Source organism: Mandrillus leucophaeus, unplaced genomic scaffold (assembly GCF_000951045.1).
Source record: "Mandrillus leucophaeus isolate KB7577 unplaced genomic scaffold, Mleu.le_1.0 Scaffold444, whole genome shotgun sequence".
Classification (NCBI taxonomy): Eukaryota; Metazoa; Chordata; class Mammalia; order Primates; family Cercopithecidae; genus Mandrillus; species Mandrillus leucophaeus.
This window is the reverse complement of record NW_012104743.1, coordinates 1751807-1779407: the sequence shown is the minus strand read 5'-3', so window position 1 is coordinate 1779407 and position 27601 is coordinate 1751807. Positions and strand designations below refer to the sequence as shown.

At 37.0% G+C, this 27601-nt stretch overlaps 1 protein-coding gene across 3 annotated transcripts in view; it reads left to right on the top strand.

Moving 5' to 3' along the window:
* OXR1 (oxidation resistance 1) overlaps positions 1–27601 on the top strand; it is a 397473-nt gene that overhangs the window by 84211 nt on the left and 285661 nt on the right. Inside the window, exon 1 of one of the 3 annotated variants that reach the window (XM_011994175.1) lies at positions 1857–1977. The exons of the other annotated variants lie outside the window; for them this stretch is intronic. Within the exon in view, the coding sequence (XP_011849565.1) occupies positions 1952–1977 (26 nt within the window). The 5' untranslated portion in view covers positions 1857–1951. Of the gene's footprint in view, positions 1–1856; positions 1978–27601 lie in introns of those variants that run through there. 3 annotated transcript variants of the gene reach the window in all.

The window sequence follows — 27601 nt, the reverse complement described above, 5'->3', positions numbered from 1 at the left end:
GAGATTGACTTTGTGAAAGTTTTCTTTTCCAGTCCAGGCAGATGAATGAGAGTGAAAAATATGAGGGTGATGAGAAGTGGTTTGTCTCCCCATCCCTGATACCCTCTAGAAATCTGCAAGGTGGACCCTTGTGTTCAAATGTGGTTCATTAACAAATAAACTTGTATTCTAAGAACATTGCTCTAACTCATTTCTACTTTGCTTTACAAGTTAAGACTTCTCTGAATACACAGGGACTTCTCCACTTAGAAATCAAATTTTTGAGGCCAGGTGCGGTGGCTCGTGCCTGTAATCCCAGCACTTTGGAAGGCTGGGGCGAGTGGTATCACAAGGTCAGGAGTTCGAGACCAGCCTGACCAACATGGTGAAACCCTGTCTCTTCTAAAAATGCAAAAATTAGCCAGGCGTGGTGGTGTGTGCCTGTAATCCCAACTACTCAGGAGGCTGAGGCAAGAGAATTGCTTGAACCTGGGAGGCGGAGCTTGCAGCAAGCTGAGATAGCACCACTGCACTCCAGGCTGGGCAACAGAGCAAGACTCCATCTGAAAAAAATAAATAAAAAATCAAATTTTTGGCCAGCCACAGTGGCCCATGCCTGCTATTACAGCTCTTTGGAAGGTTGAGGTGGGAGGATTACTTGAGGCCAGGAGTTCAAGACCAGCCTGGGCAACATAGCGGGACCTCATGTCTACTGAAAAATACAAAAAGTAGCCAGGCATGGTAATATGTGTCTGTACTCTGAGCTACTCTAGAGGCTGAAGCAGGAAGATCACTTGAGAGGTTGAGGCTTCAGTGAGCCAAGATGGTGCCACTGAACTCCAATCTTGGCAACAGAGCAAGGCCTTGTCTCAAAAACCAAACCAAACCAAAACAAACAAAAAAAAAACAAAGAAAGGAAACCAAATGTTTGTGATGATCTCTGGTGGAAGAAAACTTAATAAGCTTTTATCCCACCCTCAACATATTCCTTAAAAGACACGAAGTTTATTCTTTCTGGTAGTTCAATTTGTTATAATGCTGCGTAATTTATAGCTGAAGACCACGTTTACAAATTTTGTGTATCATCATACACATCTCTTATTTCTAAAATAAATTAAAAGTCAAACGTTACTTTGAGGACATCTTAAATTTTTGAGGGTATTAATTTGACTTTTGGTAACTGAGGCTTATCGCTAGTAGAATGCTTCACAAGAAATCATTAATTTACCTTATCTGATTTTTCTTTTAATATAAAGGGAAAATGGTCTGGTGATATAAAGGGCTCTCCTGAAAGCAGTGTATGAAGGGGAGGGACGTAGGGTAAAGTGCTCAATAAGTCAGTGTCTGGGTTCTTACAGGACAAAATTCAAATCTCATCTCTGCCACTTACTACCTACCTAACCTTGGGCAAGTTCCTAAACCTTGGTAATTTTCTATTGTTTATTCTGTTCAATAGAAATACGAATAGCACCTCCCTTAGAGTCCACTGTGAGATTAACGAAGTCATGCATGTAAATCACTTACCATAACGCCTAGCACATTGTAAGAACACAGTGAATTACAGTGATAGCAGTGTCAATATCAATATTCTTGTGTTCCTTGGTTAAAAGTCTGATATGGGTACTATCTCTAAATCGCTTCTGTGTTTTCCTTGTAGCACCCAAAGAAAAATACACTTCCAGATCTTTCTCACATACATGTCTGAAGAGTCAGCGTAATTAGTACCCCCCTTCGTTGTACACACCAAACGGCATATTCTTTGGGTGATAACAGCTTGCTCTGTGGGATTTGGGTCTCTTTTTGCCTTAGATGTTGGTCTGATACTAGCACCACCCCCCAACAGCCGGGCTCCTGGCGGAGGTAGTGGGTGGAGCTAGCGAGACATTAGAACGGGGCTCACAGGTAACAGAACTCCGATCAGATCCGCCCCGCTCCCACACAGATATAAGGTTGCCTCCCTGCCTGCACAGAAATGACGAAGGACAAAAACAGCCCAGGGTAGGTGGGATCTATCAGCCTGCATCTGTTGTTACTTCCTGTGTTATGAAGAAAACGTTTCCTAGTTCCATTATAAAACAGCTCTCTGATTTCTGTGCAAGTGAGAAATCAAATCTTTGTGTTTATGGGACCAAACAGATGGATTTCTGTTGCCATTTGGTTCCTGGCGAAGTGGGTCCGTGAACAAGGCAGACTGCCAAAGACATAGGTACTAAAGAAAGGGAAAACCCTTCTGATATGTTTGCTGTGCGGTATTCATTGCATACGATCCATTTCAAAGTCATAGTTATTCGTATTTTCAAATGCTGTTTTTACTGATTTCAACTCGGCACCACCTATCATTTATGAACACAGTTTTATTGTTTGGTTTAAGCAGTTTTAAATGGCATAGGGAGACAATCATAATTTGTATTCTCAATTAAAATATGTTAAGCACTTATATATTTCAGTATGTTGTATTCAGCTTAAATATATTATTTAATAATCTAAAATTACTTGAAAAAAACAGAATCGTGAAAAACGTTGTCTATATTATTCTGTGAATAATAGTTTCAACCACTTAATATTTTAAACTAATATACCATAGGTCTAGCAACAAAAAATAATTATTGGAAATTCTTGCTTTTCAGTTGTTACCGGCATAGACTTCATTACAGGGATAGGCCTCACTGGCCTTGGTGGATGACCAGGTGCTCCTTTTAGAACATCAGTTAAAACAAAAGTGCAGAAATCTCCCGCCCCCAGAAGCAAACTACCTTTACTCCTTAATTCTCATTATTCCTGACTGTAAGAATGCATTTTCTTTTTCATTATTTCTGTCAGATGTAGATAACATCACTGATGTTGTTAACATCATTTAAATTTCGAGATTATGTTATGCTCTTATATAATTAAAGCTATTTTGTTCTCTGGTATGAAGTTTATAGGTGGGCAGGTGAGAAAAACACAATGTTTGAAAGTTGAGTACTTAACCAGATTACTTAATTAGCACCCTCTTCTGCCTGGCTTGACATTTATAGTGATCATGAATTTGCATCTTGGAAGCCAGAAAACAACAATTATCTGGAAACTTAATTTAACAAATACAAATTTTGCCTGACATATTTTAGGGGTTGAAATTGCCTTGTTAAGAATGAATCTACCTCAGCTGATGTTACCCCTGCTCACTTTTGACTCTTCGTTTAATTTTAAGAAAAAATCTTGCAGTTCTTCTTGCCTCTCTTCCATCAATATTTAAACAAGGAAAGCCATCCGTAGCTCTGAGCCAAATGCAGCCAGCTACATAGAATATGGTTTAGTCACAAAACCAATAGAGTTACCAGAAACCTTAGCAAGTTATTCCTTGAGTAGTCCCAGATACAACACCACTTCTACTCAAAGCCAAAGCTATTGTTGAATGTAGTAGGCTACACCCTGTTCTGTATGCTTTGCCTGTATTAATGGCGTCGTCACAACCACTCCTGCAAAGTTTGTATTGTTATAATTCCCATCGTAACTGGTAGCATACTGAGGTAAGAAAAGAGAAAGCAAATTATCCAGCTCCACGCAGCTAGTAAATGATGATGGTAGAGTCCACAGAAGCTTGGTAATAGATTTCTTAAAAGTTAAATCCAGTCCCAAATTACTTGTTTAAAATTCCTTTTACATTTCCTTCATTAGATATTCAAATTACAAAATATGTGCATATTGATACAAATAAAAGAAAAATCTTAATGATGCCACATTAAGAGGATTTCTTTTACTTTTTTTTCTTTTAATTTTTTTTTGCTGTCCCTTGGAGTCAGTAGGGTCACATCCCCTTTCTAATCCTACTCTCTGGGCATGGAGAGCACGTTCACATTTTTCTTCATGCTTATCACGTGTATGCTGTCTCACAGGCATGCACACTTTTAAACAAAAATAAAAATATAAACATTACTCTGAAACTTGATATTTCATCAAGTCATATATCATAGTGCTTACTCCAGGCCAATAGAGTTGAAGCTAAGCTTTGCATTGGTACATAATTTTCATGTGATGAATGAACCATAATTTATTCATGCAGTGATGGATGTTCAGATAAGAGAGTGATTGATTCCCTGAGTGTTTTAAATAGACACCTGACAGAAGCAGTGAAATGAGCCAGGTGCTTTTACCAAAGCTAAGGTCTGATTATGAAGACGTTCCTCATAACACTGCAATTGCTTAGTGATTAAAAGATCAAAATTATGCCTGGCTACCTCCCAAGTACTCTTTTCTTAAATTACTCCATATCCCCTGAAAGAATGTGGTGAATCTTTTCATGTTTGTCCGTGTAGTATTTTCAGTTTAGATACTTTGTAGCAAAGCGGAAGGAATTGGGTACATTTAATATTAAATTTTTGTTGTTGGAAGGGGAAAAAACACTAAATTATTGCAGTTCTAAATTATGGTTTGAAAAGGAAAAGCGAAAGCAATCAAAAGAAGAAGCAGGAAAAGAGAGGCAGCTCTGACATCAGCACATTGCCTAGGACGTTCTCCCTCAGAGTCTGCTCTTCTTGGCTGATGCAGCAGCAGTGCACCGTACACAACAAACTGCCAGTCCCAAACTTCTTGTAGTGCCAACTAGCATTCCAAGTAAAACAGAGCAGACCTTTTCAAGCCGCCTAAGTATCTCTTGAGCATAGGAGTATGATTCCTTAAATGCTCTTGTATTTTCATTTTATAGAGCTCTGAAAGAGTGTTTTGTTTGTTTGTTTTGTTTGTTTGTTTCTTTAGTTTTAGTTTTAAGGCAAAGCAAAATTTTGACACCGATTGATAACTTGCCTGTGCACCTCAGAAAAGTAATTCCTCATTTTCTTATTTCTTAAGAACAAACAGCTTATCTACTCATTTCCCTAACTTTTCTTGCATCTAGAACTGAAGCAGATTTGCTAATCTGGTAGTATTCTGTAAAGCTGCAAACTGTGATATTCAGTGAAATTCTCACTGCAAATTGGGAACCGAGAAAGGATATAACACATTCTTTGCACTCCTGTAGAACCCTTCAAGGCTGGAGATGTTGAGCCTGACTCTCTTCACAGCTCCAGTGTCTGAAACAAATATTCTAATGTCTAAATGAAATTGTGCTCATTCCCTCAGGGTTTAGTGTAAAACAATATGCTCTTGAGGTGAGGACAAGAAGGCAGTCACCTGAGCACGGGAGTTTTCATGTTGACACTCTGAACGTTCCTTTCTAGACTACCTGGAATCAAGGGACACATCTGAGTGTGTGATATTTGCAAACAGTTTGGCTTATTATCATTGCAATTAGAAATCTTACAAGCATATATACTGGCTCTAATATGTGTTTTATTTATACAGATGAATTCTGCCCATTTAGAAACAAAAAAGTTATCTGTAGAATACATTATAGTTTTCATTCTTATACATGGATCAGAATAGAGTTAAGGATGGGTTCTTTTAGCTTTGCCATTTTAAGCAATTTTGTATGCACATAATCGTACACTTGAAAGTCAGTTCAGTTTCAATTTATGTAATGATTGTTTTTAATTCAGCATAACAGGAAATCTTCTTTTTTTCTTTCAAATATTAGTTTTGATGATGTTGAAGTATGCTGGTTGAAAACGTTATGATTTTAAAATAGCACAGAACGTCACTTGATATAGTATAAAATTTCGATTGTTTTCTAGAAACACTTGTCTCTGTTGAGATTAGCAATAGAAGTTTTAAGTATTGTGCATATATTTCCAATTTGGTTCAACACACATTTCTTTAGCTTTCATTTTTTGCATGTCCCTTGGCGTTTTAAAAAGAAGAATGTTCAAAAGTAATTTAAACATGATTCAGGCTCTCCAGAATTTTACAGGTTAGTGGTGAGACTGAGAGGTACATGCTGAAAAACAAATATGATGTAACAGCAGGAAGGCTGCTACTGCTCAAACAGCAGGAAGTTAAAAACATGAGAACGTGAGATGATTTGGGGAACAGGAACATATTTGACTAAATGTCCACTGTGTGCTAAGTTTGGGGTTCCAGAGGCTAGCCGACATATTGTATGCGGGACACATAGACCATAGTCTAGCTCCTAACTCCATCTGCATTTGGTTTCTCTCTGTAAGCTCATGTGTAATTACAGACTCAGAACAAAGAAGTGGTTAATTCTTCAGTGGTAAATTAAATATGATACAAGATGGATACTGAACTCCACAAATATCCAAAAGAGAAGCATGATATTAGCTGAATTTTTTATTCCATTGCATTTTTTAATCTGTGAAATCCATGTAAGTCTGAACTTAAAGACAGCACTATCTTTTAATTTAACCTATAACAATTTCAGCAAACCAAAATGTTTGTTAAAATAACCATTAACCGCATATATATCCAAATATTCATTATAGATATAAAATTTCTTTAAAATATCATGCTCAGAAATAGCGTAAGTTTTAATTAACAGGAAAATTGTTTCATATCTTGTTATCTTTACCAAAAAATAAAAATCATCACTAACAACACTGTATCTATGGATACCTTTTCTTTCTGTTACATCAAAGTGCATCATGGAATAATTCTGAAAATAGGGCCACCCACTCTACTTGATATTGGACTTTTAAAGAAACAAAAGTTTAACTTGGTCACCAATTTACTGCTCCTGGAATTGTACTTTATGAGAACATTTCAAATTAATTGCATCCTTAAACTAGGGTCACATTCGAAATCTCATCCTTTGCTTTTTGTTATTTTGAAACTTGTTGAAAATTCTTTCCAGGATTGTTTCTATGTGGAATCCAATTTAGAGTACATTTTAAGGGCCTTTTTAAGTAACATAAAATGAAACGTAGGCAATCCTTTAGTGGGTCTGTCCTGTATTAGGACTAAATTGAAACATTTTAAAAGATGTAAGGCCTTTTGGATTATCTGCCCCAAACCTCTCCGGCTATTGATAGGCATCTTGTACTAAGCCATAGCCATATATTGAAAATTGCCCCAAATGTGCTCTGCTCTTTCTCACCTCCTTGTTTCTGCACAAGCTTACCTCTGCCCAGAATGCCCTTTCTTGCATTGTACGAGAATGTCCAATGACTTCTTTGTACTACTTCCTCAAGTGCCTGGTCAGATGTGACTGCCCCTTGGAGATCTTTTCCGTCTCCAGTGGTGCTGTGCACTTTGAGCTCACCCAGTTAGTTTTACTGCACATAAGCACACTGGTGTCATCACATCACCCATGGATCTCTTTCTCTCCCTCACCTGGGAAGACTCTTTTCTTTGTATTCCCTGAGCTTAGCATGGTGCCTTGCCCTAAGTGTTGGGCTAACCAAAGGTAAAGTATATGGACCACTTTGAAAATGAAAAATATGTTTGATGATAGAATAGCTCTCAAATGCTTTAGTATATTTCCATCAATGTGAAGGCAGTTGAAATTGTTTGCTGGATTTCTTTGATCATGAACTATGAGCAGTAGGAATCATGCTGATTAAATTCTCTTTTTTCTTTCTCTGCCTGTGACCATGCCTTAATTCAGACCCTCATTATATGTCACACAAACTATTTCAAGACTTTTCTAACTATTCCTCCTAACACCAGTTCCTTGTCCTGCCTTCTCTCCTGTATGCCACTGCTAGAGCTAACTTCCCTCAAAATGTGTCTGATCACATCACTCCTGTTCTTAAACTCTCACAGTGGTATCCAATTATAATACATAGTCCAGGCTTTTCAGCCATAATTCAGGACCTGAGCCTGTAAGCACTGTAAGATCTGAGATATTGTCATGTTTTGCCCACCATTACCCCCCAGCGTCTAGCATAGTACTTGGCATAGCCTAGGTGCACAATGCACATGGGCTGAGTAGCCCATTTCATCAAATCTAAGACGGTGGTGATCAGAAAACACACCATTGTTTTACGTACTGCAAGAAAAAAAAAATCTGCCAATTAAACTAAGGCACAATACATTCTTATTCTTTGAATTTTTATTTTATTCTTATTGAAAAACCATTTTTATATTTCAGGAAAAAAGATTTTATTATATGTCACTCTAATGCATAAATAAAAGGGAAACATAAGAAAAAATATATTGGTTAAGGTAATTATTCCAACTTTACGTTTTAAGTTTGACCTTTATGAATCTCTTTCTACCTGAAAATCATTGATATCTGTGTTTCTCAACACAGCATTCTCCATTTCATCAGGAGTATTAGAGTTGAAGCATTTCTTAAAAGAGTCATTTTAGGTGGATGGGTTGCCCGAGCTCAGGAGTTCGAGACCAGCCTGGGCAACATGGTGAAACCCATCTCTACTAAAATACAAAAAATTAGCCAGGCGTGGTGGCATGCACCTGTAGTCCCAGCTACTCAGGAGGCCGAGGCAGGAGAATCACTTGAAGCCGGCAAGGGGAAGTTGCAGTAGCGAACCAAGATGATGCCACTGCTCTCCAGCCTAGGAGACAGAGCGAGACTCTGTCTCAAAAAAAAAAAAAAAAAAATTGTGTGTATATGTGTGTGTGTGCGTGTGTGTGTGTGTATGTATGTGTATATATATATATATATAAAATAAAAAAGTTATTTTATTTCAAGTTGCTGACACCTACTTTGCAAGTTTTGATGTCCACGTACAGGTAGTGACAACATCAAAACTGCTACCCACCCAACGGCATCTTCATTTCGGAGGTGTTAAAATGTTAAAAAATAATAATAACTAAAGTTCATCTCAGAATTGATGAAATTAATTATCTTATTCATGGAATGAATATATGCTATTTTTAGCCTGCCCCCAACATACTCTTCCAGTTTCCTCTTTCCACTACTCAATCCTTCACACTTTTACTCCAAACTATGAGATTTTGTGAACTGGGGCAGATACTTTTTTGACTCTGTGTTGTTGCATTCATTCCCATGTAATTGCCATCTTCAAGCCTTTCTTACTTCCCCAGATGAATGGGGTCTCGTCTGCCTTGCCACCCTCTGAGCATTTTGTGTATACTTATTTGAATATTTCTCACAATTTTTAGTAATTGCATGTTGAAAGATAAGAACTAATACTATAGTACTTTTGTCCATACCCTTGCTGCTTGCACGCAGCTATTATTTGATGAAACTTGATTAAATATAGTTTGATGTATTTCCTTCCTTTTATTTGCTTATGGAGTGATTTAGAGTTCCAGAGTTGTCCAGGGAGAACTTCTGATACTATTGCTTTTGTATGACTTGGTGCCCTTGGTCAAGCATCGTTTAATAAAGGATTTGTTGTTTTGAGTTAGTCAGAATATTAAAGTTTTGTGTTGGCCAAGGCCCATGTTTTACAAAACAAACAAATATAAAACTCAATAACCCAATATTTTTGTGCATTTCATCAGGATTGAACAATCTATTTGATAAACGATAATTTACATCTTCACAATTTTTACACTAAAATCAACCCAGAGACCAGAACCTAAATAAGAAAACTAAAAGCAATTATAGAACTTTCAGGAGCAAGTGTAAAGTCTCAGTTGAAATACTGTCTATTGATAAAAACATTAGCCAAGGGCAAATGCATGTCCTTTAAAACTGTCTTCTCATTTCATTACTGAGTGTTAAAATTAAGAGTCTGTGTCTGAATTCCTAATGTTAGTCATGAGTCATTCTATTTATAGATGTTAATGTAATTCTCAAAGAGATACCAACCAAGGAACAGGTGATGACCCTCTAGAGCAGTGTTGCTGAAAATATTGTCTGGTCCAATCAGTCACCTGGGATACTGGACAGAAATGCAGCTTCCTGGGGTCAGACTCATACCTTTGGACTCTTTTGACTCCCAGGATTCTGAGCAATTCTTAAAGAAAAGGAAGTTTGAAAGTTTGTATTTTTAGATTATGATGCATTGAATCCAATACTATGAAAGATATATTTAGTGTTTTCCCAACAGACCTAGATTAATACCCAAATTCCAATAGAGCTCTTGCTTCTTGGCTGTACAATTCAATGCTGTTTAGTCACGTAGTTCAAAAACTAAAAAATATTTTCTATAACATTTTTATGACTAGTTTTTCACCATTAATTGCTATAAACTTAATGACATTTCACTTCAATCTATATAGGAAGTTAATAACTTTTCCTATGAATAGTTAGAAGAAAGAAATAAAAAGAGATCATTTTGTATTGTATGCTTTCCAGCGGAAATGATCTATGATATAGAATTAAATAAAGAACTTCTTAAAACAATTCTGAGTCACTGCAAGCACTCAGAGAGATGTGAGTCATCATAGGTCACCCAGAGGATAAAGATATAGCTAGGAATAGAACGAAGATACTGTCTTTCTGTCCCATACCCACTTGCCTGCTTCCTCCGACAATTCAAATTCATTCATCGAGTCGTATGACTGTATCATAGTGTTGTTGTTTCCTGAATAGCTTTTTATTAAGGATTTTCTGGGCTTTTAGCATATTCAACAGAAGCAGAATTAACATTATTTATCTTAAAAAATCATTGGATTATTTATGAAATAAAAACAAAACTTGTAAAAATGATCAAATAATGGAATTTGATTCATCTGGCACCACTGTCTTATTTTTATTGATAAAATAAATATGTTGGAAATTATTTAATGCCATCAATGTAATTTGAGGAAGAAACAAATGGAATCTATCTTGATGAGCAGCTATTGTGGGTTTCTTTTCTCCACATCATGATTTCACCTACATGTTTTCTTTGCAGCTTGCATAGCCTATAGAATATCCATCCATGATAACATAACAATACATTGGCAGCTATTTGATTACCTTTTGAGCTTTGTTAATTCCTCTGCCCAGCTGTTCTTTGAACTGGTCATGAAATTAAGCATTAAGTCCCATGTCAACCAAAGGAATGATAGATGAATGGAGACTCAGGAATCCAGAAGACCAAATAAAGAAATGTGTGTGCATGTGTTTGTGTGTGTGGTATGTGTGTGTGTTCTTCCTGTAAATTCCAGTTGCATTTATTATATGCATTGTACATAAAAACACATCATCAAATTGACCTTTAATTAAGTGGCTAAGACATCTGAGTGGCATTATTTTTAGACAGTATTTTTCAGTAGTTCTCCACTTCTTAAGCTAGAATTTATTAATTGAATGCCTACTTATCTATTAAAGACATTTGATAAATACCTCCAATGTGCCAGTCAGTGTGCCAATCACTGTGCCAGGCACTGGGATTCACTGTTGTGCAAAATAATGACTTTGGATTAGGTTACCTTTTATTAAAAGATTAATGCTTTTGTCCCAGAATGGGTTAGTTAGTTGTCTTGGGATAGGTTTCTGATAAAAGGATGAATTTTGTCCCTTTCCCTGCCCTCTCCAATGTTTTCTTTACCTTCTACCTTCTGCCATGGGATGATGCAGCACGAAGGCCCTCACAAGATGCTGGCACCTTGATGTTGGACTTTCTAGTCTCCAGAACTTTGAGAAATAAATATTTCCTCTTTAAATTACCCAGGCTGTGTTATTCTGTTATAGCAACAAAAGCCAGACTAAGATAGAAAATTGGTACCAAGAGGTGGGACTGTGCAATAATAACTACCTGAAAATGTTTAGACAGTTTTGGAACTGTGTAACCAATAGAGGCTGGAAGAATTCAGAGGAGCAGGCTAGAAAAGGCTAGATTACTGTAAATGGAGCATTAAGGACAATTCTGATGAAGGCACAGAAGACAAGAGCTGTAGGGAAAGCCAAAATCTTCTTAGGGATTATTTAAGTGGTTGGTATCAGAATGTTGGTAGATATATAGACAGTAAATGCCGTTCGGATGAGCTCTTAATTAGAAATGTAGAACAAGGTATTGGGAACTGAAGGAAAGGCCATCCTTCTACAAAATGGCAAAGAAGTTGACTGAATTGTGTCCATGCCTGAGGACTTTATGGAAGACAGAATTGAAGAGCAATAAACTAGGATATCTGGTGGAAGAAAATTTTTAAGTAGAGTGTTGACAGAGCTGTGTAGCTGCTTGTAACTAGTTATAGTAAAATGCAAGTGGAGAGAAATGATTTAAAGACTGAGTTTATAGCTAAAAATAAGAAGAACAGAAAGATTTGGAAAACTTTCAGCCTGGCCACATAAAGAATAAAAAAGCATGTTCGGGAGAGAATTCTAAGGGTCTGACCAAGCAACTGTTTACTAAAGAGATTAATATGGATAGAAGGAAGCCAAATTCTATTTATCAAGATAATGGGTGAATGACCCCAAAGGCATTTCAAAGATTTCTTCAAGCTAGGGACTTGAGGGCCAGATTTCCAGAGAGCTTCCCTTAAAAGCTCAGCATTTGCTGCCCAGGTCTGCCATGGGACTCTGTTCCCTGCATTTTGATGCAGTGCTCTTTGGTTGCCCCAATTGTGGCTCAGTTGGGCCCGGGTGTGGCTCAACCTGCTGCTCTGGAAGGTAGAAGCTGTAAACCATGGTGGGTGTCCACATGGTGCTAATTCTACAGACATGCAGAATACAAGAGCTGTGGAAGTATGGCTTCCTCCACCAAGATTTCAAGGACTGTTATGGATAGCCTGGGGGCCCAGGAAGAGATTTCTCACAGGCATAGAGTTATTGCCGGAGCCCTCGCTAAAGCAATACCTAGTGAAGCCGTGAGAGTGGGGCTACTTCCAGGATCTCAGAACTGTAGAGCTACTAGCTTGCAGCATCAGCCTGGGAGAACTGGAGGCATGAGACTCTAACCCAGGAGAGCTGCTGGATGGACTGAGCCCAGCAATCCCACAGGGTGGGACTGCCTGAGGCCTTGGGAGCCCGATGCCTGCCTCAGTATGCTCAGGTCAATTCTGGAACTGTCAGGCAATGTTGTTTTCCCTGTTAGGTTTTAGACTTACTTGGGACCAGTTAGCCCTTTCTTCTTGCCTATTCCTCTCTTTTAAAATGAGAATGTATACCCTATACCTATCCTACCATTGTTTTTAGGAAGCATGTAATTTGCTGACTTCACAGGCTCATTGCTAGAGAGAAATTTGTCTCAGGATGAATTATGCCTTGAGTCTCAGCCATATCTGATATAGATGAGACTCTGGACTTTGGACTTTTGAGTTGATGCTGGAATGCATTAAGACTTTTGGAACTGTTGGGATGGAATGAATATATTTTGCATTGTTAGAAGGACATCAGTTTGGGGGCCTGGGGTAGAATTCTGTGATTTGAACATACCCTCAAAGTTCGTGTGTTGGAAACTTAATCCCCAAGGCAACAGTGTTGGAAGATAGGGCCTGGTAAGAGGTGGTTGCATCACCTCTTATTAAAGAATTAATGCTCTTATTGGGGAGTGGGCTAGTTATTGCGGTATTGGATGCCTGATGAAAGGGTGAATTTGGCCCCCTTCCCTGCCCTGTCTTATGTTCTCTTCCCCTTCTGCCATGGCCATGCTATGACACAGTAAGAAGGCCCTCATACGATGCTGGCACTGTGATACTGGACTTCCCAGCCTACAGAACTGTGAGGAATAAACTAATTTTCTGTATTAAATATCCACTCTGTATTGTTCCATTATAGCAATACAAAGCAGACTAAGACAAGCACATTACCTATAAATAAGGCTAGCATACTCTTATCTGAAAAAAAAAATAATTACTTCCTTCTAACTATCTAGCTTCTGGCACAGGTTAGGAATAATCTTCTCTCTTCCTGTCCCCATCTACAATAAGCTAACCATTATCTGTTCTACACAGGAGCTCTTCATTAGAAGGAAGGCAGTCCCAAATCTTGAAAAGCCCAAGACATAGTATGTCTGTTGTTCATTTTGCTTAATGTGTCTGTCATGATACAGCCTCATTTATAAATTTCTGGTGTTTCCTATTGCATCAACTGCCGCACTGTGCTGCTTCACTAATTTCGTAAAAGACATTTCTTGTACTAAAGGCTGTCAGAAAGATAATACATGGTTAACCCTCATTTTTCATCAGGTGCCACAAGCCAGCATATGCTACAATCAAGGGGAGATGGAGCATCCATACATTTCTCTTCCTCTGGCTATAGAGTTGACTGTTGACTGTCCACTCCTCACAGTCGCTTATTCATTAATTCATTTACTTGTTTTAAAATAAAATCTTTATTGAGTGCCTGCTTTGTGGAAGCACTGTGCTAGGTACAAGAGATGCAATAGTTGACCAGGCAGAGATGGTCCTAGCCTTAGGAATTTCAGTTTATCACTTGCAACTCACCTTAAATTTACTTTTAACACCATTGCTCTCAGTCACTGACTTCTAAGTTGACAGTTACCCAAAGAATAGATTACCGAGAATCTCTTTAAACCTAGAAATATCTGTAAAGACTTTCATTACACCATCGGAGTCTGCCCTATCCTTTAAAAGCTGCCATTGTCAGTTTCCACGCACAGGATTAAGTGCCTTCATCTTTTTATGTATGAGAAACATGACTCGCAGTACCTTATATTCTGCTTCCAATTATCTGAGGACTGCACAGAAGACAATGAGGTGGATTCTAATGAGACATAAAGACCTGTGTTCTGTTTCCTACTATGCCATTGCTTGGTACTTTGAAAGTATTTGTACCAAGTAAAATGATAGGGTCACCTACAGCCTTGGTTTCAGAAGCAGCTCTAATGGTGGCTAGGGGCTTAAAAGTCTCTAAAAGTGACTGTGCCTCATGCCTGGGAAAAACCAGGTTCCCTGCTGGTGAAACAATTTGTAGAATATTGTCATTTTATAGAAGTAAGTTAATAAGCATCCATCTGATGGTATGTTTCAAAAGTTCTGGGCATGTTCTCCTTAACATGTCTCATTAAGGAAAAGACTTTCTGTAAGGCAAAACCTTTCCCTGTACTCAGAATGTACTAGCTATGTACACTGGCCTAAGACAGATGACTGATGGATAAGCCAAAATCACAGACTAATATGAAGAGGATGTTTTACAGCTATTTTAATATATATGTAATTACATATAATTGGATGATATATTTCCATATTATATATTAGTTATATGTAAAGTGCAAGTAAGTTAATGGACGCGTGTATATTAAATTAAAATCTATATTAGTTGTATATTTTATATTTATATATATTTAAGACATGAAGAGCTGAACAAGCAGATGTTTAGCCTGAAGGAAAGAACACTCAGGGGACATAATAGCAAAGCACGCGTATTTGTGAATCTGTTTATCCAAGAGCAGTTACATTTGTCCTGTATGGCCTCAAAAGCAAATTAGAACTAATGGTTTAAGATTATGGGAATGGATTTGAGCTCACTATAAGGAAAATTTTTCTCAAATTCAAATCTGGCTAGAGTAAGAATAGTCTCCCCTGAGAGATGGTGAGTTCTCTTTCCTTAGATGTACTTAAACATAAAAGAAGAATTCTAGAGGGGATTTGGCCAGGCTCAGTGGCTCATGCCTATAATCCCAGCACTTTAGGAGGCCGGGGCAGGTGGATCACTTGAGATCAGGGGTTCGATACCAGCCTGGCCAACATAGTGAAGCCTCGTCTCTACAGAAATAAAAAAATTAGCTGGGCATGGCGGTGTGCGCCTGTAATCCCAGCTATTCAGGAGGCTGAGGCAGGAGAATCACTTGAACCCAGGAGGTGAAGGTTGCAGTGAGCAGAGATCATGCCACTGCACTCCAGCCTGGGCAATAAATAGAGCAAGACTTTGTCTCCAAAATAAAAATAAATAAATAAAATAATTTTGGAGAGGAATCGAGCATTGGGTATGTAGTTTAAATACATGGCCTTTAAAACTATTTTCAGCCTGGAAATACAGGATTCCTGTTGATTCTCAGTTTCTTTATTTGTAAATTGACAATAATGTTACCTGTCTTGTCACCTGCAGATTATTGTGCAGATGGGAACAGATAATATGTGCAGTGTCACAAAAATATAAGGAATGAGTATTTCTATTGCACCAAAGGAAATTACTCATTAATGAGTGTGAATCAGATGTGACTAATACCACAGGTTATTCATTATCATCTATAAGAAACATTCAAATTAAAACACCTAAAGATATTACATGAACTTGTGTTTTTGAAACTATGTTTAGAGAAAAGGACACTGACTCACTTTAAAAGGATTTGGATTACTAACAGATTTATTTCTATTTTGTATTTAATTTTAGTCAGTTGTATTAATGTCTTCTTTTTCTAATATGTTTAAGATGATGGGTGACCTTGCAGACTGGTTTTTGTTTGTTTGTTTGCCTGTTGATCTGTTTTGTATGTCTTACATTAAAGCAATTATGGAAAAGGATAATAATCTGTCCCGGGAAATCCTACCTCTGCAAATAATTTAGTAGAATTAAAACCATTTAGAGAAATTAAGTTAGATTTCCCAGATTTATGTATTCACATTCCTACAATAGTTTTTATTAGCCTTTAAAAGTTACAAGGTTTACCTGATTGTTATGCTTTAGGCAGCACCCAGATGTATAAATGAGATACCATGTTGTTCCTCTTAATTGCTCTGTCTGCATGAACGTGTAAGTTTGTTTTTTCACCTCTGTGTAAATCATTACCCATTCATATACTCTTCAATTCCTGAGTGAACTTTCGGAAAACACTTTGCGTCTCTGAATGAATAGCAAATGCAACACAAGACCTTGGATAAGCTATTTAAAAGTCAAATAAGAGCCGCTGAAGAATGAATCAGTCAGCAGAAACATTATCATGGTGAAAACATTTCCTACTCTTCTCAGCATCGTCATTTATTTTGTTTTCCTAAAACTAATTAATATATTCAAAAGTCAACAAAATTCCCCCTATTGATAACGTTCAAGAAACAGAAACATTTGTCAGAAAGCCCTGCATCAGGAGTTAGAAGACCTGGTTCTGATAGTTGCTAATTTTGTGACTGTGGGAGATGCATTCACTTATCTGAACTACATTTTTTCTCATGTGCTCGAGAGAACAAATAATGATCAACCCACCATGTCTTGAGGAAGGATCAGTGGGGACAATATATATAAGTACACTTAAATTATTTCTGTATTTCAGTAGTAGTAAGTGAAACCACCTACATTCTTTCCAATAACAATACCTAACATTTTTACAATTCTTTTACAATCTATTATTTTTACAATCTATTATTCCTCATTGTTTATTATTTTCATTTTATAGGTGAGAGATCTGAGGTTCAGAGGGTTTAAAATGATCTATTGATACCAGTAATTGGTTTACCCATAAGTTACCTCCACTCTTTTGAATGAATACCTATTTCCCTAAGCCCGTATTTTATATTCTTTGGAGAAACAGAATAGCGAGTCAAGGAGAACACAGAAAAAATTGTGGGGAGAGAGGCTGGTTGTCAGCCTTAATAAAGTTTGATGCTCTCCTTACTTAAATGACTCTTTCATATGACCTTCAACTATAATAGTATTCTAAGTGGAGTTAGGAAGAGATTTAATGGGAGGGGGGTTTATTGAATCCATTTTCAATGTAATGCATAAACATTTAGTTTTTCTCAGTTAAGCCAGGTATCAGTTGAAGGCAGTATTTCTCAACATGTTAATAACTGTTCATGCCTCTCAAATAAGAAGAGTTCTTAGGCATGTTTTTCATAATTTCCCCGTAATAAAATGTTGACACAAATATACTGCATGTCTGTTTATGTTCTTTGGTCCTTTGGAGTTCCTGAATCATAGTACTAAGATTTTTTTCACCCCAAGACCTAATTTGGTATGATGAGAATACATGATGGAAGGCTGAGCAATGTATCTCTGCTTAGAGAAGTGGCATACATGTTGGGAGCACAGCAAGGCTGTATCAGTCTGTCTTGATTCAAATCCTAGTTTAGCCACTTACCTGCTGTGTAACCTTGCTAAATTATATAACTGATCTTTGTCTAAACAAGCCTATCTGTGAAGTAGGGATTGTAAGAGCAGCAGCATCATATTGTTACTCATTAAAGTGCTTAGGACAACACTGGCATTTTGGAGCTCAATAAATGCTTTTTTGCTGTATTATAGAATCCTGAATTAGAAATAGGAAAACCTGAGCTCTAAGCCTGACTTATCTGTGTAGCACAGACTCAATTATTGCTCAGAACCTCAGTTTCTTCATAGATATACAGTTGATTTCACTCAAAACTACAGATCTTTCCAATTGCAGAATGTAGTTATACGGCTTCATCTATTTATCTCTATAGTTAAGTGAACTTACCTATTTTTTTCTGTTACTTATTTACTAATTTTATTTTAGCCTATGAATTTCTAAAAGTCTCTGATTATATTCTCATAGTTTTGTCTTATTGTAGCCTACTGACTTGAACCCAGAATCGTCATATAAAGGTACTGTATTCCACAAATATTTCCTTTGGAATAATAATAGCAGTTATGCTTTAAAAACATTTTCATGGCCAATATTGCACTAATCCTCAAAACATCTTGTGATGAAGATATTTTTATTCTTATTTCGTGATGAGAAAACTGATACCATAGTTAATGGAGTGAAGTCAAGCTATGAGAAAGAAAACCTAAGTTGTCTATTCCTAGACCGAAAATATTAATTAATTAGATACACACATCTGTGAGAAGAGGCTTATTGCCTCCATGACAACTTTTTGGCATTAAAAAGTGCAAAAATTGAAAAAAGACATAAAGAAGAAACTATTCACTTCCTGACTTCTATTATGGTATTTTTTTTTCTCTTCTTCCTTGAGTGCAGGAGCTTTCGACATGACAAATGCCAGCCTATCACAGCTATCCTTAGGAGATATCCCCAGGTTGCTTGGCACTAGTGTAGTAGCAGTGAGAGAAACCCTTGGCAGTCAATCCATCTGCCTTTTCTGTTGTTGACTTCATAACTGTTGAGTGGCAGGTCTTACTTATCCTGTAGCTGGAAGAAATGTTTTTTTAAAATGTTCATTTATTTGATGAGTATTTATTGAGCACAAAGCATATCTCAGGCTTCATTACACAATAACCATGGATTGTCATCTCTTATCTGTTCCTTGTTCTGTATCACTGAGGATGGGCCTCTTCTTTGCTGTCACTACATCTATACTCATTCATTCATTCAATGAGCGTTTATTGAGTAGTTACTATACGCTAGGTACTAGAGATAAAGTAGAAAGGAAAACAGTTTGATTAAAGTTCCTGCTGTCATTCCAGGAGGAAAGGGGAGATAAGCAAGACACCTTAATATATACAGTATGTTAAATAATTTTCAGTATTAAGGAGAAAAATTAAAAAGGGAAGGGGGATATAAAATGTTGGGTGGGGTGACATTTTAAATGATTGGCCCTGGAAAGCCTCAATTGAAGGTGATTTGGGGTCAATACTGGAAGGAAGTGAGGGAGTTAGCTGTGGATGTCTGGGAGATGAGCATTCCCAATGGAAGGAAAGTAAGTACAAAGGCCTGAAGTGGAGGCATGCCTGATGTGCTTGAAGAACAATGAAGAGGACAATGTGATTGAAGTGGTGTTACCAAGGTGGCAGGAGGGGTGCAGGAGTAATCGGAGTTGAGGTCAGAGAGACAATAAGAGGTCAAACCGTGTACAGCCTTGTAGTTCATTGCAGAGACTTTTGCTTTAACACTGATTGAGACGAGAAGCCACTAGAGGTACTGAACAGAAAAGTGATGTGATCAGATTTACATGTTAACAGGATCATTTTAGATGCTATTTTAAGAGTAGACTAAGGCAAAGCAGAGAGACCAGGTTTAGATGCTGTTGAGATGCTGTTGACTTCGTAAGAGATGCTGTTGACTTGGGCTAGAATAGTGGTAATGAGAGGATGAGAAGTGGTCAAATTATTGATAAATTTTGAAAGTATACCCTGCAAGATTTGATGAGGGACCAGTTGTGGAGTGTAATAAAAAGAGAAAGAACAGGAATGATACCAAGGTTTTTGTTTTGAGTAGCTATAAGACTAGAGCTGTCATTAGTAATATGAGAAACATCATGACCTGTCAACATCCTTTCTGTTATATCACTAGATTAAGAGTGGATGACTTCACCAACTTGAACATAATGGCAGGATACTGTTATAGTACTTTATGCAAGAGAGAATTTTGAGATTGATTTCCACTCTAGAGTATTCCATGAATTAGCCATGTGATGTATGATTCAACCACTTACTGTAACTCTCAAATTTATTTATTTGCAAATGAAACTGACTCAGACATTATCTTCTCTAAGAAGCCTTCTCTAATATCATTGTCCAAAGAGTATTCATCAGTGTCTCTACTGACCTACTTCTATACCTTGTATAAACTTCTAATAGTCCACATATTTTGTACTTGATATATCTATTTTCCTTACTATACCATCTGGTCCTCAATTGAGTCATAAATTTTTGCCTCCTGTGTACAGCAACACATGTTAGACACTTAAAATCTTACTTTACATGATTTCTGAATTTAATAAAAAGATGAACATTTGTCATTGTTTCATGAAATTCAGTGTTCATAGTATAATCTTAGAAAATATTATAGGAGTAGGAAGGAAATATTAGTATCATTGTTTTGAAATATGGATTATGCCACCCAGAGTCACTTTTTTTGTGGAGAGAGTGTGGCAGACAAGGGGGACTTCTTTTTCGATGCCAATTCTTTTATCCCTAATAGTTTACATTAAACTAGTGTAGTTTGATCATGCTCTTAATTATTCTTCAGAAGTTAAACATTTAAATTACATGATTATCTTTTGATTTTTTGCTCTCAATTCAAGAATTTACGTTCTTATAAACTTAATTTATAAGAATGTAATGTATTTCCAATTCACTTTACATTTATTGATGCCCCCCTAGAGGAAATACATTTTTATAATAAGTATAAATGTAGAAATAGAATACTGATGAAAGGCTCAAGGTCTGCCACTAAGGAAATCTAGTTTGCATCATATAACTTAGTTATACTGGAAAGCACATACCAGTGTTGCATCATGGAAGAACCTCAATAGATGTCATTTTTCTGTATATAGATGATATCCTCATAATGGATATTGAATACATGTAAATATATGCAAAATACAACCCTGATTAGGTATATTAAAATATAACTTATGCTATTGATGGCTAATAGATATTTTTATTTGATATTGTACAGCTGATAAATGATGATACTTATTGATTACTTACAACATACCTGATATAGTACTTAGTATTTCATATTTGCATCTTTATTCCACAACACTGTAAACTAAGGAATATCCTCTCCAATTTTTAGTTAAAGAAAGTTGCTGCTGGTGATAATTTCAAGTTTTGAGCCCAAGTCTGTTCCCAAAGCCTGACATTTTTTTTCACTTCCAAACTGCCTTCCAGAGCATTTCATCCACTGTTGAGAGATGAGATGACCAGGACTCCTCAAGGTCAGGTCAACACCAGCTGAAATCCACTTTTCACTCGCTTCCTTCATTCTGTCTAGTTTAGCAAATAACAAACAATTATCACATTCATGAAGAGTTGGCTTGTTTGTACTAATATTTTCAGGGCTAGTCTTTGATGTAAGCTGTATTCTGTGACTATATTGACTGAACTTGAATACTTTCTAACAGATATAGTAGTGGGATTCATCGCGTTTCTTTTACCCTATTTGTAAGTTAGCCTGTCACTGCTTATTACTGGTGGCTTGATAGGCAGCATGACCCTCAGCCTAAGTCCTTGCTTCTGGCCTCTATATCCCACAGGGATGATACTGATGGAAGCTATACTTACAAAAGAATATTGAGCTTTGGGAATCCACTCATTTTATAAGCAGTAAGCAAGCCTGCTCTTTGTCTTGAAGGGTGACACTATCTCATTAATAAAGATTGTTCATGGCAAATACACTCTGAAAAGTGGCCAGGGAAAGAAAAGCCAAGGCCTTACTTACATGCTTTGTACTCCCAATCAGATGTGTAGGAGCACAAGACATCCATGGAGGATATCTCTCCCAACTGGATTCTTGTATTTCTGAACTTCAAGATCTAATCTTTCTTAGAGACAATGTTGACAGGTTAGTAAAACCATAATTTCAAGCATCCAAATAGTACAACTACCAATGGAAAATAGTAACATTTTGCTAATTATTTCTTTGTGTTTGGATATTAGTCCCAAATGGCCTGAGTGATTAAAATTTAGATTAGGTTAAAGTATGAGGGAAAAGTGTGTTTAGAGCTAGAAAGAGAGTGACAGAGATGGAGATGGATGGATAAATGTTTGATCCATTAGTCTGTGGTGGTAATGATTATGGGAATGAGACAGGAAGATAAGTAGCAATGTGTATTTATTCATTCTTTATCTGTTTAATGACAAATGTTTGTCTAATACTAGCCCCCATTCTAGGTCTTGGAGAGAACAGCCATGGACAAGACCAACAAGGTCTTCACCCTCAAGGAGCTTACATTTTAATGAGTATAGTAAGGAAACAAACATGCAAACAGTAAATAAGATCAGAAAGTGACAAATGCTATGAAGAAAACTAAACAATTTTTGAGTTGACTTTAGTTATCATGTTCCCAGAAGACTTCGCTGAGGCACTCACATTTGAGTGAATATGTGATTATTAGAAGATAGCTATACATATACTACACCCCCTCCACACACACAAAACAGCAACACTTGAGGGTGAGTAAGTTTTCTAGGCAAAAGGAATACGTAGTCAAAGACCATAAAGCAGAAGTAAGCTGGGTTTGTTTGAAGGAGAACAAGTGGTGGAGAGAGGGTGAACACGGGTAAGATTAAGAGGCCATGGAGACAAACTGGTAGTCAAGGGGATGGTCAGGTAGTATCTTTGGGGAAGTCATGGCAAGGAATTTTGTTTGTCACTGAAAGTTTTAAATTATGGTGTGATATATTTGGATTTATGGTTAATATGGGCTACACTGGCTCCTTATGGCTTGGATTGTGGAACGGATTGTAGTTGGACAAGAAAGAACACAGAGAGTCTAATAATGTTTGCAGAACTTGAGCTGAGAGAGAGTACATTTTTACGGATCATTTCATCATGAGAGACACAAATACATTGAAGTTAGTTGAAACAACAATGAATTTATTGTCAGGAGTCAGGATAGCTCATGAAAACGAAGGGCAGAAAGGTAGTCAATTGCCATAAGAAACTGACTGCATATTCCTTTTGCCTAGAATACTTACTCATCCTGAAGTGCTGTTGTGGTCGTTATTTGTTTGTTTGTTGTTGTTGTTTGTGTGTGTGTGTGTGTGTGGTATATGTATAGCTATCTTCTAATAATTACATATTCACTCAAATGTTAACACTTCAGAGAAGCCTTCTGTGAACATGATAACCAAAGTCAACAGAAACTATCAGGAACCAAGGGATTCATTCGTATTCATATCCTCTTTCTCTTCCTCTTTCCCTCCCTCCCTTCTTGCCTACAGACTTTCTCTGCTTTGGTAATCTATGACCAACCAGAAGTTCTTCAGCTCCACTTTACATCATTTCCCAGTTTGAATGCATGAGAATGGTTATATATCTTCTCTGAATCTATGTTCAAATTTCACTGACGAAACTTCACTTGATTTGTCTTGGGCCATATGTCCACTTCTGATCCAATTGGCCAGAAATGAGCTGAGCTAGAGTACTTAAATTGGGATGGCAGGAGCTACGAGAGCACAGTTATACATACAAGAGCATGTACAGTATTGGCTTATAGCTCAATTAATTTCTGCTGCAGCTGTAGAAATATAAAGGAACAAATGTGTTGGCTGTTCGTAGTCTTGAATGTTTGGCTAGGGTAAACAGAAAATAACAGGTTTTGAGTAAGCAGTGCAATTTAGTCAAGTAAATGGGCAGCTTGTGATTAACAGTGTCAGTATCATGAGTTGTATAAATTAGGGATCCTCAAGGCCTCCTTTGGTGTTCCCACATGTAGAAAGGTTAAAACAAAAGTGATATTCAAAAACAGGCAACAGATATATCTTACAGTATGTTGGTAAAACATGAAATAGGCATCTGGAGTGACAAGGGTAAAATCAGGTTGCAGTAATGAAGAAGTTGGTCAGACAGGTCTGTAGACCTCATTGAAGAAGGTGAGTTTAAGCAATGGTGCAAATGAAGTGAAACAAAGGCACGAATAGAAGACACAAATGAATTTGCCAGACAGGTATCTGTGGGGGAAGCATTTTAGGCAGGGCAAGTAGGTAGAACAAAACGCCTTAGGTAGGAATATACTTGATCAGTTTGAGTAGCAGCAAAGAAGCCACAGTGGCTACAGTGGAATGAATTAGTGAAAGAATAGTAAGAAAGAAAGTCAGTGAGGTAATGGAGTTGGAGGAAGTATCTCGTGATTGGCCTGTAGGCTCCCTGGACTTTGGTTATTTTTCAGAGCAAAGGATAGCCATTGCAGGACTTTGAGCAGAAGACATCATCTGCAAGTACTAAATTTTCTCATATAAACCTATTAAAAGTACATACATCCTATGAAGTTTGCATATTAAGAACCAGAAGATGCACTACCAGAAAAATGTAATGGAAACCATTCTTCCAGTTATTTCTATATTTTGAATATAGAGCTAAGTTTTGGTGGCAGATTGGAGGTGGGTGTGAATAAAAGAAGGATATCAAGAATAAGTCCAAGTATTTTGGCCCGAGCAACTGAAAAAAATGGACTTCCCATCAACCAAGATGGGAAAGACTGTGGGGTGGAACAGTTGGAGGGAGATAAAAGTTTAGTTTGGACATGTGAACTTTGTGATGTCTGTTAGGTGTCCAAATGGAGATGCCAATAGGTTTTTGAGACTTTTGGAGAGATCTGGTCTGGAGATAGAAGTTTGGAAATTGTTCGCATATAAATGGTTTTAAAGCCATGGCTTCACTGAGGCCATAAGTGTAGATAGAAAAGAGAAGGCCAAAGTTTGCCCTGGAGCATCCAACATTAAAAGGTCAGGGAGAAGAGGTGGATCTAGCAAAAGAGACTGAGAGGAAGTGATCAGTGAGGTATATGAAAAGACATATGAGTGTGACATCTTAGATATTAAGTGAAGGAAGGGGGACGGATAAACTGTGCCATCTGCCAAGGTAAGGACTGATAACTGACAATTAGGTTTAGCAGTGGTCATTGCTGACCATTGGAGGTCATTGATGACCTTGATGTGAGCAGTTTTGGTGGTATGGCAAAGTGAAAATTTGACCAGGGTGGATTTAAAAGAGAATGAAAGAGAATTAGAGACAATAAATATGAGTCCATGCTTTTGAGGTGTTTTTTGGCAAAGGAGGCCCAGAAATGGGACTGTAGCTGGCTGGGGAAGTGGGATCAAAAGAAAGTATTTATGAGAGTAAAAACAGCATGTTTATATGCTGATAGTAACCGTTTAGTAGAAAGGGAAGGGTGCATTACAGAGGAGAGAGGGGAAATTATTAGAGCAATTGGCTTGAATAGATGATAGGAAATATTATCTAGTACATAAGTAGATGATTAATAATTTTAGTGTTAATAATTAGCAATAATTTATTTGAGAAAGTGTTTCTCTATTAATTGCTTAGAGAGTTTTTCATCACTCTGCTCAAAAACCTTTTGTAGCAGCCCATTGCCTACTCAATCCAGCCTAGGAACCTCAGCCCAGCAGGCAAGATGATTGTGCTCTGACCTCAGTGTACCTTACTGGCTTCATTTCCTTTAGTTTTTCCACTTGTGCCTAAGTTAAAGAACTTTCACATTAATCTTTGTTTCTTTGTGTATTGCATGCAATAGACTAAGTTATTCAGTAACCATAGACCTGGTGCTGAAGCTATAATACAGCTAGATTCCATTCTAGATTGTTCCCAATGTCGTTCCCATGTTCAAGGGTCTCATGTATATAAGGCAGCACACCAGACTAGTGCTTCTGATTTTAAAGTAATAAGAGATTTTTTAAATTTGCTCAGAAGGCAATTCTGAAAGATAAATTCCAAAAATATTTCAAACAACAACGGAATCATTGGGGTATATTCAAGCTACATACTTTTTTTTTTTTTTTGGTCTTTACCATTTTATTTTGAAATAATTTTAGACTTAGAGGAAAGTTACAAAAGTAATCACAGCATTGACACATGCCCTTTACCCTATTTCACCTAGTGTTAATATCTTACATTACCATAGTTCAATTATTGAAAGCTGGAAATTGGCATCGATGAAAAACTGTTCATTAACTTACAGACCCTAAGGAATTCCATTAGTTTTTCCACTACTATCTTTTGTGTAGATTAGGATCTGATTCATGATCCCACATTGCAGTTTGTTGTTATGTCTCCTTAGCATCCCCTAATCTGTGTTAGTCTTTCCTTATCATCCATGACCTTGCCATTTTCGAAGAGTAAGGGTCAGTTATTTTAAAGAATGAATGATGTTTCCACATGATGGGATTCAGGATATGTAGGAGAATACTCTCTGGAATATATAAGCCAGGATGCATTTGTGCAAAAAGTAGTAATATGTTATAGACAAGCAATATAATCCTAAAGATGACATCTTAACAGTTTTGGGCTGGTTTTTTCCCCCAATTTAAATCTACTGAGGATTTCCTGTTCACATATAAAAAGGTGACTCGGTAAATCAAGCAAAAAATGCTTGAGAGTATACAGTAAAAACATACTGTTAGGTGCTTTAGGAAATACAAGGGAATATATGACATAATCCTTTACTTCAAATAATGTACGCTCAGTCTAAGGTGACAAGACATAGAGAATATGTTCATTGTTAATGAATGTCTTCACTATTTAAAATGTGTATGCACCAAAGTTTAAATGAAAAGCATTTTAAAAGAGAAGAAATCACTATTACAGTAAAAGGTATGTCTACATGCAGACAACTTGCTAGCCCATGCTTAGGTCAAGGAAGAGACTTATACAATTAAATTACATTATTCTGTCATTCCTGTCACTCCAATTTTTTTCTTTCTAATGTTAATATCCACATTTGCCCTCCATGTAAATATCAGTGTCCAGTTGTTCTATTTCTCGGGAATTTCTCTTTGTTAAGCCAGAGTAATCAGTAGTCTCGCTCCATATGGTCTTCTAGTCTGGACTACAGGTGGCTGAATTGTTACAGCTGTTCTTCTTAACCTTATGCTCTGAGTTTTTTGTTTTGTTGGTTGTTTTTCCCTAACAGTAAGCCATGTTGCAGACTTCCTAACCAGTTTCTCCATCATTTTTTCCCCCAGCATTACCCAAATTATACATTACTTGTATGTAGTATCAAATCTGCCTTTTACTGCCTTTCAGATGAGTTTACCATAAAATGATTGACAAGGAAGGATATAAAAATTTGTTTACAGTATTTGGAAAAGGAGAGAAAACTCTCTGAACGGGGTAAGTGGATTCTTGGTTGGAAGCTCGTGTTGGATAAAATGACCACTCAAGTGTTTTTCTCAGCTCTAAGTCAGGATGGAACTTAATGCCACAGCACAAATCAGCTGTTGCCACAACTGGGCACCTGGAAAATGCCTTTTGATGATGGTGATTAAATAAAGGTCAAAGAATATCACTGCATCCTAATGGTAGTCTTCACACAACATCAGCCTTTCTCCTGGTGCCTTTGAAAATGCCACTTGAAAAGTCTAAAAAAATCTATGTGTTTTGTTTAGGCAGAAAATGCTCTCATTAAGTATCTCACAGTTTCTTAGAAAGAAGAAATGTTAGGGTTCTGAGTACTAGATTGTAGGTTTAAAAGAAAACTAAATGTAACCTTTTGTTATGTAAAATAATAAACACCTAAGATAACCGTAAAGGCTTTATTTTGACACAAAGTGTATGTCTATTTGCTAAAAGGTTCTAAAAAGAGATATAATCTCAAATCTATA